General features: G+C 43.1%; 1 protein-coding gene across 4 annotated transcripts in view; it reads right to left on the bottom strand.

Moving 5' to 3' along the window:
* LOC117208771 overlaps window positions 1-21,289 on the bottom strand; it is a 182,505-nt gene that overhangs the window by 115,005 nt on the left and 46,211 nt on the right. For 3 of the 4 annotated variants that reach the window (XM_033450107.1, XM_033450105.1, XM_033450108.1), the window contains exon 4: window positions 9,888-10,058. The exons of the other annotated variant lie outside the window; for it this stretch is intronic. In XM_033450107.1, the coding sequence (XP_033305998.1) occupies window positions 9,888-9,894 (7 nt within the window). In that variant the 5' untranslated portion in view covers window positions 9,895-10,058. The remainder of the gene's footprint in view (window positions 1-9,887; window positions 10,059-21,289) is intronic. 4 annotated transcript variants of the gene reach the window in all.

The following is a 21,289-nucleotide window of genomic DNA, read 5'->3' as shown; positions in this document are numbered from 1 at the left end:
GAATAAAAATTTTTCGTTCGAGGCTTTGTTTTCGAGAAAATCGACTTTGAATTTTGGCTCGGTACGCGTGCACTTTATCGCGTCTCGTTATAACGGATCTCACTGTAGATCGTTGTCTCGATGGAAAAATTAAAAAACAAAATTTTTATTCTATATTTTCGACTTCTTTTTTCGCGTAGAATCACCCCCTTTCCGCTTGTACCACTAGTTACCAACCACCCTGTATTTTAATACAGAAGTGTAAGTACAAGTAGGAATATAATAATCATACGCGTAGGATGGTCATCGTAGAGTTTTAGTCGGTAGGAGTCTGACGCTACTCTGCTGTTACGCGATTATTAGAACAGTGGAGTGTCCATGAGGATTTCTCCACGTATAAAAAAAGAAAAAAAAAAAAAGAAAGGTCTATCGTCTATACGCTGTCGATGGTTTCAGTGCTTGAGAAAACTAAAAGAACCAGATGTAGAGTTTTCTTAGAAGTGGCGACCGCTTCAACAAAATTGTATCAGGTTGTCCCAAAAGTTTCTTTCGTTTCATAAGAAAATGATAGATGCACAGGACTTTTTGTTTTATATTATTTCATCGAATCGCGCGTGATCCATTTCGTTCTCTTTACACTTGTCGGATTAGGTTTCGTATAAACATTGTCACATAAAGCAGACAGCGAAAGACACCTTCGGAGCAACCTAATACATTCATTGTTATTTCTTTCGTTCACCTAGCTTTACGTAAATTCTTATATTAACAATAAATTGAAAAATTGATTAACCGGATAATATAAGAGTTTACATAAAGTTAAATGAACAAAAGTAATAACAATGAACGTACAATTATTAAATTACATTTTGAAATCGGTTATTCATCCAGGCCTGGTAAGATCAGTGTTAACTCAAAATTATCATAGAATCAAGTCGGAGTACATTTTTTCTTGCAAGCTATCGTAGAGGAAGCAGCTCGCGTACGGATAACCAAGAATAGTCGATTAAGCTACGAAAAATTCTTTTACGAAGTTGGAGAAGGAATTCGGAAAGAAGTAACTCGAGTCACGCTTCCAATGGACGAAAGTAACGTTAAATCGTACTCGGATCATCTTCGGTCGACGATCTTTAACCAACTACGTTCAAAACTACTTTCTTCTGCTCCGTACGAAATCTTTGCTCGTATAACGAGCAATTTTCTTCCTCCTCGTAAACGTTCCACGTTCTTCGCTTTGCAGAAACGGTCAGTATCGTTCGGAGTAGGAGAAAACAGCGACTTACGCGACTCAAAGGGATTCCAGAGCGCTTTCAGGAGAACGTCTCGCGGCTGTTCGTTATCCAGGAGCGTAACAGTCATTGAACCAGGATGGTAGGACTGGCTCGATGCGCTTTGCATCTGCCGGAATGCCTGGCAGTCCTTTGAGCCACGACTGGCCGTGAATCGGCTCTCTTTTCACTCCATTTGTTCGTTTATTTATTCCTTTCGCCCCGTTGCATGGCGAAGCCCGATCGGGAATATCCAGGATTTCGAGGGAGATCCCGCCACGCCGGGAAAAAATTGTTTCATTTAGCTGGAATCCGATAGAGAACGTCCCGATCCCTCCTTCGTCCTCGTAGATATTTTTAATGAAAGTCTTTCCGGACGCGTTTCGGGTTCGTTGGAAGGATTGGCGAGTTGTATTGGAAATGCGGCGCTGGTAATTGCAAGGTAGTACCAAGGGTACCGTGTAAATGGAGAGATACAGGGATGATCGACTAACTCTGACAGTGGTTATGCGATACTTTCGACGAAGTATATCGTTGGATCAAATTTTAAAGAATTCTTTGTCCGACGTCCGTTCGTTCGCTTCTTTTTTCGTGTTTTTGATAGCGCGTTGCGCACACACAGTAGAGGAATGTGAGATAACAGGAGGAACAAGGAACATGGTAGAAGTACTAAATGAGATTGGAGAAGGACTGGCAGAACTGAAAGCGATAATAAAGAAGAGAAGAGTAGCAGAAGAGAGGGAGGAACGACAGGGAGGGAGCACAGCAAGAAAGCAAAAACCAAAGAAGGAATGAGCACTTAGTTATAAGCGTTAGATATAAGTAGTACATAGAGATAGAGCAAGCAAGGTGCAAAGATAGGTATAAGCAGTAAATAATAATAGAAGTGCTAGAGTAAGAGAAATATATGTAATGTAAGGGCATTATAAGAGATATAAACCGAAAGTCGTCCAAAGCCGAAAGGTATGGACTAAGAATAAATAAATAAATAAATAAATAAAAATAGCGCGTTGCGCTCTGTCTCGACGTTTCTTCGATCCGAGAAATCTTACTTTTTAAATTCTAAAACCCTAATCCGTTTCCTCTTGGAAGGCAAATAACGGAAGAGTTAGTTACTCGGAGGAAAGAAGGAGCGATAGAAAGAAGAAAAGAAGAAGCGGCAGAGGTGCAACAGCTTCTCCCTAAACAGTCCATCAGCTCCTCTCGCGTTGCTTCGATAAAAAAAAGCCACGTCCAATGGGAATCGGCACACCGGCGTACACGCACGCGAGCGCCAACACGGAAACTCGAGGAGAAAAGGTACAAGAGGTATCGAAACGAAAGACGTATGTATTGCAGCACCCGTGTCGTTCAACGTCGTTCAACAGCAGCTGCTCCCCCCGACGAGGAAGAACGCGAAAGGAACACGGAGAAGAAGGAAAGAGAAGGGTCGCGGTGTGGCTAAGCACTCTGAGCGATCGGACGAAGCAAGAAGCGGAAGAGGCTGGCCGCTGAAGGATCTCGTAAATAAGAAAGCTGTTGCAGCAGCGTGGGTGGTGCAGTCCAGTGGAATCGACGAAGAAACACGAAGGAAGGGTGCGCGCTGTAAGAGCGGAGGAAGAAGGGGGAAGACAGAGCGTTTCATTGAAAGTACAACTAGAACGGCGTGGAAACAGTGGGTTCTGGGAAGAGAAAGTCGATGGGAACACAAGTTTCCAGCTTTCTGCGTTAAAGCGTGTCGAGACTCGGTGAAAAGGACACAAGGATGGGGGTTGGGGTGTGATAGACGAGGGAGGAGGAAGAAGGTAGAAGAAGAGTGGAACGGATGAAACAAAGATGGGGAGGGGGAGGTGAGTTCGTAGAAGAAAAAGGAGACAGCGCAGCGGAGAATTGCAAAGGGGCCGACGAAAGAATGGGAAAAGTTAAGGGACGGAACGATTCGTCCGGGAAAAAGAGAGTTTCGCTCTCTTTAAATCGTTCCCGCGAATTCGAGCATTCGTCCACCTCCAGCTCTCCGAAATGAATGGACTTTTCTGTTTACCCAGCCGCGACGATGCCTGTAAATACCGAAAACCCGTAGCCAAAGTCCTAGGAATTTTCCACGGAAACATTTGCTTAGTCGCTACGTTGATAAATTAAGAGACGTTTGAAGACAAACAGTCTCGTCGATCTGTTCCACCGTTTCGTCGAACGTTGTCACAGCCTTGAAATAAATTTGATAAATTCGACGAAGACGATAGAATTTGAAAATTGGAAAATTAGATCGGAGAATCGGAGCAACATAAGCGTTTGAAAGATATTCAATTTTCCATAAAGTTTCGTTTATTCTGCCCTCTACTTGCACGCAATTTCGTAATCACGCGGTCGGTACCTGCCGTCGAATGAAAATGGAGATTTGAACAATGAGAAGTTGTAGTGGTAGGGCGCCGTAAAAGCTTCAGCTCCGTCGAGGTTGCCGGATGGTTTTTCGTTGCAACGAGTTCACGCCATAAGCTTCCGCTCGCATAATCCGTGCACCACCGCTTCCGGACCTGTATTTCGTATAAGTAGAATATAGAGTAGACGACTCGAAGCAACCTTCGATCGAGCTGCTGCTCCTCTACCTTCCTTCTCAGCCAGTTCACTGTTCTTCGCTCTTCTTCCACGTACTTTCTCCATATTGGCTAGATTTTATCAAATTTCTTGATGTACTCCGTAACCTGGTCAGGAACCGAGTAGAACGAGATCAAAGATTTCGCTACTTTGGAAACGAATATTGTTTCCTTCGGTCTTATTACGTATAAAACTTCTTCCGGTAATATTTTACAATCGAAGCACGATTGCCTAGAGATGGAATCCGCGGAGGATCCTTTTTATCCAAAAGAAATCGGGAAGCCCGTTAAATATCAAGAGAAAGTCAATTACCAAAATTGTCCTGCTTTTCTACGCGTAAAATGAATCGCAAGCTCTTAATAAATTTGATCGTTTGCAATTAAGAAAATTAAGGATCGAATTAAATGAACGTACGCGCTGCCTCTACGTCGTGCTTAGGGCCGACTCATATTTAGCTCAAAAGAAGGGACTCTCTCGAGTTAAGCAAATTCCTGCAGCCAGCCTAGAGTCTGTAACTTTCGAAATCGTAACTTGCCGGGCACCGTGTATTTAGGCAGCGGTCCAGAAACGGGCAGAGCAAGCACGCTAACGATCTGGCTAAAAGCGTTGCAGTCGTTTAACCGTCGAAAACTGGACGTTCCACTGGACGAAAAGCATTCACCGACCCAAACCATCCTCACGCTGGACATACCGCGTTCCTCCGTGACCACGGCCATTAGTGAACTTGAAATCGAGCCGATTTACGTCGATGCCAGTGCGCCAGCATCTGCTAAAATCCCGGCACTCCTCTCGCGATAAGACTTGGAACCAACTTTCTCGATTTTCGAATTAAGCTATTCGCTAATTTATAGCAGCTTTCGGCTCGAATTGGGACCACCGTGAATTTGCGTAACTTTAGGAACGGATAAAGTAAGCTTGCAATTTTCCATTTTACCTCTGCTTCGTCTAAGTTTCGCTATTTCAACGTTTCCATGTTTTTACGAAAGCAAGAACACGAACGTTGGTGTATTTTATCTTTGGACATCGTGTTTTTCGTTCTTCGAGAGGTAATCGTGTCGCGAGTTACTCTTTCGCGCTGACATTAGAGTTCGCTTCCTCCAAGAGTGAACGTGGAAGTGCGAATTGCCGCGAACAATTCAGTTACAAATTGCGAACAATTCGCAGTATCACGCCCGCTCCGAACAAGCAAAGTGCCACGTTCGCGAAACGTCGTGGCGAAGGTGTAACTCGTAACGCGATTGTCTACCGCAAGACAAAAAGAATAACAACCGAGGACGCGGAGTATTAAGCTCCGAATTTTTCCTCCTCTTCCTCGGGACAGACCAGAAGCTGCGAACTGTCACGGTCACGAGACCCCGGTGCAAAGGTGGAACTCGTAACTCGGTCGTTTGTCGAGGAAGCAAAAGCACGACGTGCATCGATCCTCGTGAAAGCTTAACGTCTGATATTTCTCATCCTCATCGGCCTCGTTAGTTCTCCAGAAGAGATACCCTTCGAACCAAAAAATTCCCTCGCTACCATCGAGTTTACTCCATCGTCACTATCGAAAGTTCCACGCGATTTTTGTACTCCGTGGAAATGCAACGACAGGAAACCGTGGCCAAAGAGGCTAAGGCCTGGTTGATAAGAAGAAGAAAAAAACGAGCCTGGCCAAGTGGGTCAAGAATTGACCGAAAGAGAAAAAAGACAGGCAGGCGTGTAGGATAGAAGGAAGGGTGTTGGGCAGGTCGGGGGTGGTTGGTGGCTGAAAAACGGCAGCCACGACTGCGTCAGTGGAAAACGATCGAGTTCGAGCAGCCTCGGCCGGAATCCGGAGCCGACGTTGCGGCTGTGCCGAGCTGTGACGCAATCCGAGTATACAGTATACGGTGCACAATGGCCCGTATCTGGGTCGTGGTGTCAGTGCTACCCCCTTGCTCGGCCGCCAGGGGGCTACAGCTCCAATTCCGCGCAACCCGGCGCGCCTCGAAAATCGCTGCGATATCCGCCGGACCGGACGACCCTCGCTGACCTATTCTTTCAGCAGACTAACTTGTTCCCTTCGTCTTCTATTCTCCTTCCCTTGTTTCCTTCGTCCTCTATTCTCTTTTCATTGTTCTGCTCTGTCGTTTTATACAGACATAAGGCCATGATTGCGGCGCATACGTATTCGCACGAACCAGCGTCCTGACGAACGAAACATCCGAAGACTGCGATGCGTGCAGTGATAAAAATCTATGTACATATTTGATTCTATCGACGTATCGAGTTCGTTAAGCCGGTTTCACACGGAGGTACGTGTACCGTGATAGACGTACCGTGATAGACGTATCGCGAGTTGCGTACCGTGTAAATGTCGCCATTTGTTTTAATGTTTCGTCTGTCTCCGTACGAGAAGTATCGTTGCCGAGATACACGAAACGAGTGTCGCGATACTGCGTCTCGTGAGAATCGTCGTGCGAACGCTCGCATTCGTATGCATGTGTAATAATGTATATTCGGTATCTATCATACGCGTACCGCCGTGTGAAACCCATCGTAGAAATAAAAAACTTTGTAAAACGGTGATTAGCTACCGATAAAATGTCGCGCTATTCGTTTTACAGGAAACAAAATAAAACGGTGTGACGATCCAAAAATTGGGAAAACTAGGTATATCGTTTTCTTTTCGTAACTTGAAATAGTTAGAGAAATATGTTTATCGAAGCAATCGATAATTCATCAAAATTATTGTACGCTTGATATCATACAATGCAACATGAAAGTATACGCATCGAACGTCGTCCATAAGGGGAAACATAACATCGATTATTGTTGCCTCTGTGTAAACAATTTGTAATTCTTGGTACACCTATCGCGTTCAACCATGTAGGCGTGACAGTGTGAGTGTAAAATTTGATAAACACCGGTTTGTTAACGCGTACATTTGCAAAGATTTCAGCAAAATTATCGACTATTCGTTCGAGGGACAATTAGTATGCGCATACATTCGCCAGAAAGTGTGTACATTTACCGAAGTAACATTCGCTGTTACGTCCATATGAGATAAATTAGGTTGGAATTAACTGGCAAGATACATGCTGCAAAGTATCTGCGACAACGACTGACGATTACGCGCTTTTGAACCGCAGAATGCCATGTTTAGGAGAATAAAGTTAGACTTGGGATTAGTTCGATCTGACAATGAGCAGTTCGGTGGAATAAGAGTGAATTTTGGATCGAAGTTTAGATTAAATTCCGACGATTAAAATTCATTTCGCTAAGGCGTATTAATCGTAGCTTCGATGATCGTTTCGATATGAAACTGAACCTGGAGCTTAAGGACGAAATATTTTCGTAAGCGTAAGAAGTAGAATTCTTCACGAAGATTCTAGAGCAAGAAGAGTCATCTAGGATGGTTCTGAATCCTCTGGCTCGAACAGTGACGTTGTCGAAGGTGTTTTGGACTGGGTTAAGCACCGGCTAGGCGTCCACGATTCCTGAGCAATTCAGGAGGATGTTTTGCACGATTTACGATATAAATGGCTGTCGTTGATAAAAGAGCTCATTGTCCGCGGCAGGTTGAAGGTTCTCTGGCTCTGAGATAGCCTTGAATTCCTTTCGATCCGATTAACCATACTCTCGAGCATTTTACCCTCGTTTATTATTCTAAAGTTTACTTTAAACGTCGGATATCATTTTAAACTTTGGACGGCCAGATTATAAACTAAACAGAAATAGTTTCAATTTGAACTTGGAACTTTTTAATTTCGAAACGTTTTATTCGGTCGTCGTTCATCCGATAACGATAATAAAACTGATAAAAGAGGAGAACAATTTTCTATGGAACGAACCGGCGTGAGGCAACGTATTCGGGTCGTGGAAAGCCCCTTAAATCGAAACAGCGATCGCGTAGGGAAAGCGGGTCACCAAAGGCGGCGAAGAAAAGGGCGTCGAACGCGTATCCTGAAATTACGTTTCCAGCGATTTCCGTGACCCAGATCAAGCCAACCACGCAGATTGCTCGCACGCAACCGTCAACCCGGCTGTTCTACATTTTCAGTGACATCCTTTCTTCCATTGCGTTTTGTTTCAAAAGAAAGCCGCTCCCTTTTCGTCGAAACAAGATCAGGCAAAAATGAAAAGGCAGAAGAAAGGAACGAAACCATCGCGAATTCCGACTTTGAGGAAGAACGGCGCGCTAACAAAATTAAACGAAACTACGGGAAACATTTCAGAGAAAATTTGAACAATTCTAAAAATTTCGTTTCAACGTCTTTGCTGTTTCCTATCTGGACACGTCTTCTATTTGTTACGATCTTTCCGCGCTTCTGAAAAAAGGATTCCAACCTCCAGGGTTTTTCGTTCGACGAGCAAAGCTTCGACTCAGTGACAATGAGAGGCGAAAAATCGTCGGAAATAAAAGGTGCAAACGAACATCACGAAGATGCCGCTTCATCCTGAGCCACCGCCCTGAAATATCGAGTGGATACGAGATAATTTAATCGAGTTAACTTCGTATAAAACAATTTCGTCGATACGATATTCGATTACGATATTTTAATTCGCGGCGAATTATTTCGTTAGAGCTTTATTATTTGATTACGCGTGAAAGGGCAGAAACAACTGGGGAAAACGTTGCGCGAAACGTAACGAAAGACGAGGGGCAGAGTCGAATAACGCCAACCTACTATCAAGTTCGACGGATTATTGCTGTTAATTTTCCTCGCTGGCGGCTCTTTGACGTTTCCAAACAATTCGATCGGGTCGCTCGAAGTCGGAGAAAAAAGAAGCCTGTCGGGGCTCGTGCGTGCAACAGAACTCGAGAAGGTAACGAACGATCGATCGGCTGGTTGAATTTACGCGGATCGCATGCATTATGCGTTTCGTACGTGCGCCGTCTAGCGCGTGAGCGGCTTTCCCGACGATAAACGCGAGTTACAGCCGTAATCGTAGCTCCAGGAGATAACCGAACGTTGCCGTTGTGCCTTGGAAATTCGGTTTACGCCGCGTTTCCAGCGATATATCTCGCAGCGACGGAATCGACCCGTGCCGTACCTCGCAGCTTTTTCTTCCGCACTCTGATGTAGGTTAAACGATTAAAAGATAACGCGGAGGCTACCCTCGGCCGAGATAAAAGGTCGATGAAGTTCTTAATGGAGCCAGATTAGCGGACGAGAGATCGCTGCCTGCAGATATATTCTCTCGCGGAGAACAATTCCGCAGCCTGCTGCGCTTCTTTATCGAGTTCTCGATGGTCTAGTTCGCCGCACCGCGGGTCAAAGGGGTAGATTTTTCTTGCGTCTGTTGTGGACGATCGAGTCGAACGATCGAATAAGCTTCTTGGCGAAGTTGGACTAACAATTACCGTTTCTATCGCGCGTTTTCTCAATCGATTAATTGTAGATCTTGCTGTTGAGAGAATCAGCGGAATACTCGATGAGCTCGTCGATGCGAGACAATATACGAGCACGAGGTGATTCCTCGATAAAAAAAAAACTTCGATAATCGAATTAAGGAAAAGCAAGAAAAAATAGAGAATAAAAGGTGGAATAAAATTTTCGTTAAAATTGCTTAGTTTTCGAGAAAATCGAGGTGGAAAATCTGTCAGTTGTATTTGAACTTGAATTTGACTTTAAGCGTCGTATAAGAAAATTGTGTTTCCTCTCGTATCATTTAACTATCATAGAACAATCTAAATTGTTAGCCTGGAAATCGTGTCTGGATCGGTAGATTTAATAGTGCACGTGTCCATGAAACGTTGTAACTCGAATGAATTTATCATCGAGTCTATCAACTAGTAACCGGAAATATACCGAGCTCGTGAAATAAATTACGAAATCGGATCATTCGTGAAACAGTAACGTTCTATTTTCGCTGGATCAATTGCTAACGCGAATAACGAAGAAATCATTTTGAAAATTCTCGGTTCGATAACAACCGCGCACGCAACAAGATTGGACAATCTGTTGGCGGTCGGTTAGCGGTTAATTTCTAACGACGCAAACAACGTAGACGAGAGCATCGTGTGCAGGAACGAGAGGTCAGAATTATCGACGGTGGTCGATCGACCATAGGTCGAGCATCGAACGAGGCAACTTTTAAAGGACTCACCCTTCATGCCGAGTACTTGCACTCTCCTCCGGTCGAGAGGACACTTTCCTGTGCTTGTTTGCTGGCCGCGAGGCGACGATATCGATACGCTTGGAGACGCAACTCGAAAGTCCGGGTTTACTCGTAGATTCTACTTTGATCAGGAAAATACGCAGGAACATAGAACACTGCCTGCAACAGACACCATGGAATATCGGTTGAGAAGAGCGTAGAAATTGCCTCGTTGCACTGTGAATGTTGCCGCTTTTGATCGTGCCGCGGGATACAGTTCTTAATGTATTTAAATTGCACATTAACGCGGGGAAATTGACCTCAGTTAGAATTAAATAGGGTTACGTAGATGTTTATGCAAATTCCTATTTTCATCAACGTAACTGAAGAAATTTGCACCGTCCATTAACCTTTAACGCTCGTGTCGTTGCGAGGTAGCCGACCAATCGATTCTTCTATTAATAAAAGTACAATTGTTTGTTCGTACATATAAAAACACTTGTTTCACTTTATTTCCTGTCTCGCGTTTTGCATCTTATCGTATCGAGAACACAGATACATCACATAGCAGGATACAGTAACATAATTGCAGAAAATAACAGAAAAGTATATTATTTTATTATTATTAGTCGAGAACAAAATTGTGCGTTTCCGACCACCTAGATCCGGAAAAATGGCACGTAAAGGGGTTCAATTCTACAGGGTGGTTGGTAACTGGTGGAACAAACGGAAAGGGGGTGATTCTACGCGAAAAAAGAAGTCGAAAATATACAATAAAAATTCTTCGTTCGAGGCTTTGTTTTCGAGAAAATCGACTTTGAATTTTCGCTCGGTACGCGTGCGGTACGTTATAACGGATCTCACTGTAGATCGTTGTCTCGATGGAAAAATTAAAAAAAAAATTTTTTATTCTATATTTTCGACTTCTTTTTTCGCGTAGAATCACCCCCTTTCCGCTTGTACCACCAGTTACCAACCACCCTGTATAATAATTGACATATTTTACTTATTTATCTTATCTTCTTTAGTGTCGGATGTAGCACATTTTATAGATATTTACGCTTTTGACTCTTTGAGCGCTGCGTTGTCCGACGTTAAGCGTCCACCGTGGGCTGCCCTCTCTTCACGAAGAAGCACGCCGTGGGCTGTGTATTTTTTACGAAAGGCATTGTAGTCTGCTACACTCTTTGGTTTTCGTTTTAGTTTGCCAGTTTGATAATTAATTTCTTTTGTTTCAACGAAACCATCAGAATGTGAGATGGATAACATCTATACGTCTCTTTTATCAGGCCACTTTAACGCCATTTTTAGCCCAAGTTGAATGGTTGTGTGAGAGCGCATATATGCGTTCATAGCCCAAAATTGAACGGTTGTGTGAGAACGCATATATGCGTCCATAGCGCTCAAAGGGTTAAACAAACGTAAAAGCGTCGGCAGCTTAGCTCCAACTATATTTAACAACAATAGAACTACCGCAGCAGTCAAATTGACTGGTTTTACAATACTATTTTAAAATTCCTACTTCATGTTATATTTTTTCCACAATGATGTAATCACTTTCACAACGATAACTAAAAGAATAATATAATGAATTTTATTTTGTTTTTTATGTATTGAAACTGAAAATAATTCTGTATCAAGGCTACTTATACCAATACCATTGAAAATGACTGGTATTTGTCAAAGTGTAAAAGGATCCTGCAACCTGTTTATCGAACCCAATTAACCAGTTTCCTCGTTTTGTACAATTTTCCACAAACGTTTTTAAAATTTTTGCTGCGTATCATTCGATATGACGATATCAGTTATCAGGAAAATTGCGGATCGATCGCTAGATGCTAACGCTAGAAATACCACACCAGTGAAAATGACTGGTTCTACAATTTTATAAATGTGCCAACCCTCGTTTAGGAATCATTTTAGGGATCATCGTTAATAAAATTGTACTACATAACGTGGAATTGTTTGCGTAAGAAAGTAATAAATCAATAAATACACAAATATTCTATTACTACGTATTTTTCAAAAACCAGTCATTTTTACTAGTTTTGGTAGAAATAGTTTCGTGTTAACTATCGGTAGTTCTAGTGTTAAACAGTGTCACGAAAATCGCCCGCTTTGTGAACATAATCCGTCACCTCTATTTTTAAAAATTTCTTAAATTTTAAGCACCGAAGCGCTTTCGCTCGTCTCATCCGTAACTTGGTCGATTTTCTCTACTTTCTGTTCCTCGGAGTTAACCGATTCAACAAATAAACAGCTCGTAGCAAAACGCGTGTCGAACGTAGCGGGGTCTCGTTTCGAATTTACATCGCACGATCTACCATCCGTTAAAATCCACTGCAATTAACATTCGCAGCGTCACTACGCAAAACCCATTCTTACAATTCACTATTAAACCGTACGGTTTAATCCTCCTCCAGGGAGTCGGCTGCGAACTCCACGACTGAATCAGTATTCTCCAGACAGCTGGAGCAATTTGCAACAGCTCGAAAGCGTTTAGAACAGGCTGGAAGTAAGGAAAGGGACGGAGGGAAAGGGCGGCGCTGAAGAAGGAGCGAACTGGAGGCTATAAATTTGCGTTTGCTATCGCGATACGTGGAAGGGTACGAGCCGACGCTCGATTTCTGCGGTCCTGAAGGAATCGTTCGGCGCCGTGATCCGATCGAGTACGTTACACCCGATCGTTTACGGCGCAGAATCGGAAGCTTCTCGTTGCCGTCGCTCGCATTCGTGAACGTGCCTGTTTCACGGCCGATTTCTGGTCGATGAAACTGTTGGCGAGAATATCGTTGACCCGAGGCCAATCGGGAATATTGCTCTTTTCGTCTTCGTGGATCTACGAGTCGCCGAGAAGCCAGGCTGATTAAATCCATAAATTAGAAGAGTAGAGAAATAACGACGTTATCAAAGCGTTGAAATTTACGATTACCGGCATCGCGTGTTCCTGATAAGTAGACTGCAGACGCAGATTTTCGCGCATTTACGGGAAATTTACAAATGCAAAAGTGCATCGAATATACATACAGTACGATACAATATACATACGACGTGCGAAGGTATGTAAAATATCGAAAGTGAGATACTCGTTAAAATATTTAGCGGGTGAAACAAAGTTGTATCTAACGATAAATGCTCCTATTTCGGTCGTTTTCGTAAAAATTTAAATTTCCATAAATATCCATAGAGCAGCGGATAGGCAACGGGTATGAGCGTAAGTAGAACGTAAGAGAAATTGAACACTGATATATGCGTACAGTGAAATCAGAAATTGATGACGGCTGAAGTTGATCGCTTTAGTTGCTGAGAGGCTCGGGTCGAACCGAATGGCTTTGGGAATTACCAAGGAATGAAACTTGGAATTAGCATGTTGCTCGAGGGGTATTTTGAATTGGTCCGATGGAATCGAAGCGCGCCGGTTGTCTGCGGTTATAGTGTGCTACTTAGAAGATGGGTATATATTTCCAAACGGGATATCGGACGAAGTAGATCAAAAGAGAATATCGGATACCCGTGTCTGTTATATTATTTATTTCAACGCATATTTGAAACCGAGATATCGAAAATCGTTTGACGTGGTACTTGAAAAATATTTACCAGAAAAATATCGAATACATGTTATTGAGCTACGCTACTTGAGAAATATTTAACGTGAAATATCGAATTTCCACTATTTCGTCTAGATATTCGAAAAGCAGGCAAAACCGACCAAGTGTGTTTCTATGAAACCAAATTTTCTTCGCGCGTTATCAGAAATTACGTTTCTTGAAAACGGCACGCCAATCGTGCACCGCGTTCGATTAATTTCACTTTATTCTACTCGACGCGTCAATTCTATGTTATATTTTGCTCTGGCAGCCGCGATATTATTATACGCAACATTTTTACAAAATGTCGTGTCGGCTCACGGACCGACGCTCCAAACTAAACATACAGAATAAAATTACCCTCTACAAGACCGTAATAAAACCTGTCTGGATCTACGGAATCCAACTATGGGGAACAGCAAGTAACTCCAACATTGAAATACTTCAACGCTTCCAATCGAAAACGCTAAGATCCTTAATAGATGCACCTTGGTATGTCACCAACGAAACGATACATCGCGACCTCAAGATACCCACAGTCAAAGAGGAAATAGCAAAATATAGCGACAGATATAGCAAAAGAGTCAACAAACACCGAAACCCCCTAATCACTGGACTACTTGATACGTCGGACCAGATCCGCAGGCTGAAGAGACACTACCCGCTAGACCTAAACGCTAGATTCAATTAGTTATCTAAATTAATCAATATTTACCTATTTACAATACATACCTATAAATTATACTTATCTATAATAAGTATTAACTTATTATAAATAATTAGCCATGTCACTGCACCACGCCAGAAAATATATTACTGAAAATTCTCAATGCGAGAATTGATTGCAAATTTTAATAAATAAAAAAAAAATGTCGTGTGGTTGAAAAGTCCACGTTTCTTAATCCACGCAAGTTTTAAATATTCCAAGAAATCTAGTAACACGTGTCATCGATGACCACCGCAGCAGTCTGCGTATTAAAAAGCAAGGAACCTCGGCAATTTAAATCACGCTCTTCCGTTCGAACGTGACTAAACCTTTCTCCGTACAAACGCTCTTTTTAAATGACAGTCATCCGTTGTGCATAAATGTACATCGAAGATGCACAAGGAAAATGACTAGGAGGATTGGAATCGAGAGACAGGCGGAGACGGTCGTTAGACAACTGTTTCACGAGTCGACCGACGGTAATCCTAAATCATTAGAGAGGGCTTCTGGATGGCAACAATGCCCGTGGTGGGTGGGCGCTTTTGTGTCGAGGAATCGCTCGCGTCAAACAAATCGACGGAAATTGGGATCTCTTTGATGGGAATCGAGCCTAAGAATCGATGCCTACGGATGATCGTTACCAGGAAACGATTCCGACGAAGGCGCCTGATGGTCTGTCGCTTAATGCATTCTCTGTAAAACGTATTTGAGTATGTAGGTGAAAGAGTCGGATTGTTCGGTTGCGATAGAGTCACGATAAAAAGGAATTTTCTCATTATCGAATTACCAGGATACGGAAAAAGAAGGAACGCTGTTCGTTTAACGTTGGAAGATTTTGATGCTCGTGTCAAAGAAAGTATATTACACGAAGGAAAATAAGACGCTAATTCGAAAGAATATCCTTCTCTTTCAAGCTCGAGCCTCTCGTCGAACGGACTCTTTCTAACTTTTACTGCACCTGTGTTTTTCGGGTCATTTTCCGCCCGATCGTATTTCTCCCGCGTCAAGAATATACCTCAGGCTTGAGTAAAATATGGAAAAAATATTATTGGCATTTATGATTTTTCGTTTCAGTTCTAAACCTGTACGCTTCTCCTTAGAATATAGAGATCTGTCCTGGTTGCTAAAATCTGCAATAACCTGAGATATAAAAATTCGAAAGCCGCGGCACGGTTTTATTCGATCGTCGAGTTTAACGAGCGCTTAAAAGCTGCTTGGTTCCGGCTGAACCTAACACGAGAAGAAACGTAAGTTAAGAAATTCGCGGAATGTATCGACACCAACAAATATTCGGTCGAAGCAGTTAAACCGGCCGCAAACAGTGCTACGCTAAGAGTTAACAAAAAAGAATTTTACCGTTTTTTAGCACGCAACAGATACTTCGTATCGTTTCCCGGAAAGGATCGTAGTCTCTTTCCGTTCGGTGAAGGATAAACAGAAGATACGTTTGGGTGGAATCGCCTGGAAAGATGGTGAAGCGGCGCGCATCGAAGCGTCGTTGAAAATCCATGGAAACGAGCTTAGCATCGAACTGCGTGTAGGCGATTATCGGCGTAACGGTCGCGACAACAGCAACAACCCGGCAAGCAGCGCGACAGCTAACGAATCCTGACCGCGGGATTTAATCCGAGCACAAACGCGGACACATTCAATTAGCCGGTGTGTATCCGGCTACAAGGCTGTTGGAGATACGAACCTGCTGCAGGCCGATCTATCCTCTGGTTAGGTCCGCGTCGCGTCGATCCGGCTGCTCGAAAAGCGCAAAGACCGAGCGGAAAAGCGAGTCGACGTTCCCCTGGAAATGTGCCGGCGTTATCGTTTCCGTCCTCATAACGTGCCGCGGCGCCGCTTATCGCGCTTTATCAGCAACGATCCGTTGGAAAGCCAAAGCTGCGCGAGCACTTTCCACCCTATCGTTTTCCAACCGTTCATCCACCGTTTTCCCCCTTTGTTTTATTTTTATTTTCTCCTTCCTTCCTCCTTCTTCAATCGTCGTGTCTCTTTCTTCCTCTGTCTGTTGCCTTTAGCATCGTTTTCGAATCGGAGGCCGGTCGCACTTCCGGCTGGTTCAATCCTCGCTTGATAAATATTTAAAGACACGGATTTTTCTATCTCTGTGTTTTATTTCAATTCTTTTTCATTCTCGATTAATCGCAAACACGATAGCCATCGCTTGCCAATTCTTTCTCAAACTTCCCCCTGGCCATTTAGGATTTTTCACATTGTTCCAGGCGATATTCCTACGTCCCAACCAATCCCGTGTTTCCTCCTCTTTACTTTCAAGGAGGATTCCGTTGAATCGACTGTTTTTCAAATCGCCAATGAAATATTAATTTTACAAGAATTCGATGTTTAATGAATACGCAAAAGAGTAGATGGAGCGCGAGGATCTGTTTTTTCGCCGGTCATATCGCCAACCCGATATCAAATTGTTTCGCTTTGAAACAATTTGCGAACCGAGTTCCGCGATCTGCCGCGTTTCCACTCTTAATCAGCCAGGCTCGTCCACATTTTTTCCCCTGCAATCGCGTGCAAACGGGGCGCAGGCAATTTTCCCTGTCGTTCCGACCTCCTTTCTCGTTCGTCTCGTTGTTTCGCCCCACCGGGGAAACAATGGTCGAGCACAGGGGGTTGGCGTTGGTGGATTTAAAGGCGAGCGGAGGAAGCACCGAGGGGCAGGCGAAAGAAATATGGCGGCCGAGAATTTCATGGGTGTTCTCTGGAGACAGAAAGGGGAAAAGAGAGAGAGAGAGAGGGAGAGGAGAGCCGAAGCCTCGCCTTTCGTTGTAAAACTTTCCGAATCATCCTTTTACACCGCTCGTTTCGCTCGTTTCTTCCCTCGAACCGCCCTTTCGTTTCTTTTTTATTCTCTTTCATCCTGTTATATTATTTTCCCTCTTTCGTTTTCTCAACACGCGTCTCGAAAGCCATATGGAGAAAAAAGGAATGGAACCTTTGGGCCGTTTGATGAGCTTCGAGGATGCTCGTAGGTCGTCGCTTCCTTTGAAATATATTTTAGGCAATTTATCGGTGCATTGATGGTCCACTACGACTGATATAGAGTCGGATGAGATTCATTTATTCGTACGACAATTTAGGCTTAGGGTAGTAACCTTCCGTTTCTTGGATCTCTGCGAACCTTAAACCACGTGTAACACGTTTGTAATAATTTAGACGAACAGCTTAGCCTTCGTATCAAAGTTTAGCCGCTTGCGTCGCGAAAGGATTCTTTGGGATTAATTAAAGAAAAATCCAAAGGAAATAATCTGAGGGAAATTCCAAAGACGAAGGATGAAACAAGTTGAAACTCTGTAAAGCGAAACAACGTCGTATGGTAGCTTTTGATGCTCGTAAAATCGAAAGTTTCATCAGAAAAAAGCTGCCCGCTCGGTCAATTATGCGAGAGAACTGGCGAATGAGAGGGGAACGTCCTTACGGCCGGGTTTATGCCCGATAATCGAGTCCATTAAATTGCGGAAACTACCCGGTCTCGTCGATACGCCAGCGACAGTAAGAAGCTGCCGAGGATTCGATTAAAATTCAAACAAAGAAGCGAGTGCGTCGCCGATTCAATTACAACTTTCCGCGAAGAAGTCGGCGAACACGAAGGATACCGAGAAAAAACACTTCTCCGAGTTTTCCGCAGAAGTTTCTCGTCATAGAGTTCGATTAATATTCAACTGATGCCGTAAACAGGCTGATTTGCAAGGAGAAAGCCAGCCAGCCGAGAAGACTCGATGATTTTACTGGCAAAAGGAAATGAAATTACTTTCCGTTGCCTGCTCAGGATGAAAATTTTAAGATGTAGCCAGGAAGATTGCAAAATTGCAAAAAGAAGAAACAAGGAATTTTTTCTCTTCCTTCTCGCACTCGTGCCAATGATTTACGATTATTAAACTGCACAGGTGTACGCAGTTGCGTATCTATGTCGATGCGATTAACGAGACGAAACCTAAATAGACGTTTATCCATGTTTTCGTTCAACTATGTTTTATACACTTTTCTGTATTGCGCGTATTCCATACACCTGTACACTCTTCACCGCGGATCAAAAATAGCAGTACGAACGATCGAATACAGTCAATTTGCTCCGCATATTGAACTTTTATACGCTTATATCATATAAATATTCTATAAACTCGCTACTTTTTATTCAGTTACAATTCGTACAGGAAATAATATTTTGTTTTGCCGCGTGCAGATTACACGTATTGCGGCATATTACAAAACTGATCCTATTCGGCGCGGCGAAGGTCAAAGTTGCTAGAGTTTTCAGCGATATAGTAAGCATTAATCGTGACACGCTTACGGTCATCCCCACTGTTAGAATTTAATCTCGGAATTAAGATTAATAATCCGTGGAAGACACAATGTTTCTGTTGAAATAATATTATGTGATATTTATTAAACAATTATTACAAGAAATATAAGTGTGTTGTGGAATGTAGACAGTTGTTTAGTTATTCTCAGACTGACTGACTTAGTGACCCATGGCCCTTGAAAAGGTTTTGAACCCCAACTCTCTATGCGGTAATGAGCGTGACCTGTGTAGATGCTGTGTGGCGTCACATGTGCCACAGAACCTTCTAGTAGCTTCTCGACGTGCCCAATGTTCCATCCATATCCTTACGCTTCTTCCGCCGAATTCTCGAAAGAGCATGCACGCGCTAGCCGCCGTGGTACATCTGACGAACGCACGCTAGTGGGGATATCGCTGGGCAACGAAGGGAAGAATCCGTTCGATTAATCATCTCATCTGTATGCGATTAATATCGTTGTATTCCAACACCCACGTTCTAACCAGAAACTGGAGCAATCTACACTGCTACAAAGATCTGTTCCGAATCTCGTGTCTTACGATCACGCACCGAACTGCAACCGATTCTCGATACAACTACACCGTGGCCCAATTACAAGTTTCGACGAATCTAGGCTTTCGCTTCGTAAACGAAACTCTCGATTGCCCGGTTGCTCGGAGCATCGTCTTCGAACTTGCACGCGAGCGGTCTATGATACAACTTGGCGCAACACCGCAACACAACCTGCTACGCCCGTAGCTTTCTGCCCTTTCGATTCGCCCGTAATTTTCGATCCTCCTTGCCTAAACCAATTGTAACTTCGGCCCGATATTCCAATGGAACAATAGATCGGTTTCAAGGGGAAGTTGATTGGGACTGGCGCAGCGCGATGATCTCGTAATCGCGATACGAACGTAATGGAACAGAGAAAAGCAAGATTCGAGGACGAGATGGAGCCTCGACACTCGATAAACGCGGCCCAGTTTTCCACGGCGATTATTCGGCCTGGTTAATATCGTTTCTGGCCAGCCTCGAAACTAGTTTAATTTCCGTCGATGATAAACTGGATACACCGTATCAGCCGCCGTATTGTCGGTTTTCAGGATAGATCTCGCCATCTACAGCTGGAAAATATTTGGTCGCTCGTTTCTCGCAGAGTATAAATTAGTTAGAAAATTAGAGACAGAAAGACTGCCGACGATTTCGATTTATTAATTTGTTAACTAGACGAGAGAAAATTTCTTTTCACGGGAAGCTGATATAAAGTTGCAGGAAGATATTTAAGTATCGGAATGATACAGAAGCTAGACGACAAACAAATTGCTAAGACAAACAAGCGTATAAATAAACCGAAGTAAAGCTAGCTAAGGCTGCGTGAATCTTCCCTTTAAGATTGCTGGAAATTGCTGCCACTGAGATAGAGAAGAAGATGGTACTATTGCATAAAGTATCGTCTGACTCGCATACACGAGATATAGCGTTCGTGTAGCCAAATCTGGAGAAGTACGGAAGATAGAACAAAGAGGTGGAGTGGAAAAGTAAAATAATGGAAATTAATAAGAAGTAGTCGTGGACAGTCGACAAATCCATTTAGAACTGAGAATAGAAAAACAGCTTCGTCGGCTAATTACTCGTTAGCGAAATTTTGGACAAAATTTATACCTTAGCCGGATTTAGAAGCAACGAACCTTGGAAAAAGTGCCGGATCCTCTGTAGTTGGTTTCTCTGTCTGATCATATAGGGTTTGTCGGATGACCGAGGCATAGTGGACGCGAGGGAATACAAGGAAGGCGTTAAGCTTGATTAAGATGTAGGGATTGTGTTGAAACGACCATAGCGCTAAGCTTAATGAAATCCTAGAAGAAATAGCGACGATGCGTGGGTAAATGGCCTAAATGGTCAGCAAACGTGAGATTGGAATCGACGACTATACCGAAGGCTCTCAGCCTGGTAATCGCCGCAACAATAGAATCAAAGAGTTTACTGCGAGTGAACCTGCTCCGGTAGAACTTGATTAAGTCGAGATCCGTGAGATTTTCACTGGAGCAACGTTCGAACTGGATCACGTCTTCCTAAAGATCAATAACATCGAAGTTAACGTTAACATCAGTATTTATTGCCTCAAAGATTTTCGTGTCTTTTATGTCGTCATTATGTGCATTTCGTATGTCATCGACGAATATCGAGAAAAGAAGAGGTGCAACATTTTATCCTTTGTTACAGCTGTCGTAGAATATCGTGACGCGACAAGACTCGCTTTTGCAAGTTAATATACGACAAAGAGATTGACATTTATAAGCGTTGCAGTAAATGTAAATGAAATCTATGTACACGCTTATATAGGTTCATACGTATGTACACTGTGTACGTATAGAAAAACTGAGCATTTTACATATTAGCAGGTCACAGTATAGGAGTGAGCAGAGGACTCTATTGCTAGGTGGTAAGGTCCGCTTCAAAGCAGAGAATATATCGACGGTTAGAGCTTGTACGATTAGGCGTTGGCTTACGGACTTGCTTGCGATCAAATTCGAGAATATCTCTCGCCCAACTGTTCAAGTTATACCGTTTCTAGTGAAATAAATTTGCTCGCGTCGGCTATTTCTCCGGGTCTTTCGTCGACAGAGCAGCAATTTTTGTATTTAAGGAGCTTATTGCACTTAGCTTGTCAAGCTTATTTGTCGTCAAGCTACGGATAGAAATAACGATGAAAAAGGATCTTCGAAATCGATCAGGAGATTGCTGCGATCGATTGCAATAATAATATTATTTAAAACCGTTTGTTACTTGGACGAGTTATGTATTTAATTTGAATATACC

The sequence above is a fragment of the Bombus bifarius genome, unplaced genomic scaffold, assembly GCF_011952205.1.
Source record: "Bombus bifarius isolate JDL3187 unplaced genomic scaffold, Bbif_JDL3187 scf7180000008162, whole genome shotgun sequence".
NCBI lineage: Eukaryota > Metazoa > Arthropoda > Insecta > Hymenoptera > Apidae > Bombus > Bombus bifarius.
Note: the sequence above shows the minus strand (reverse complement) of the source record. Positions and strands in the feature narration are given on the sequence as shown.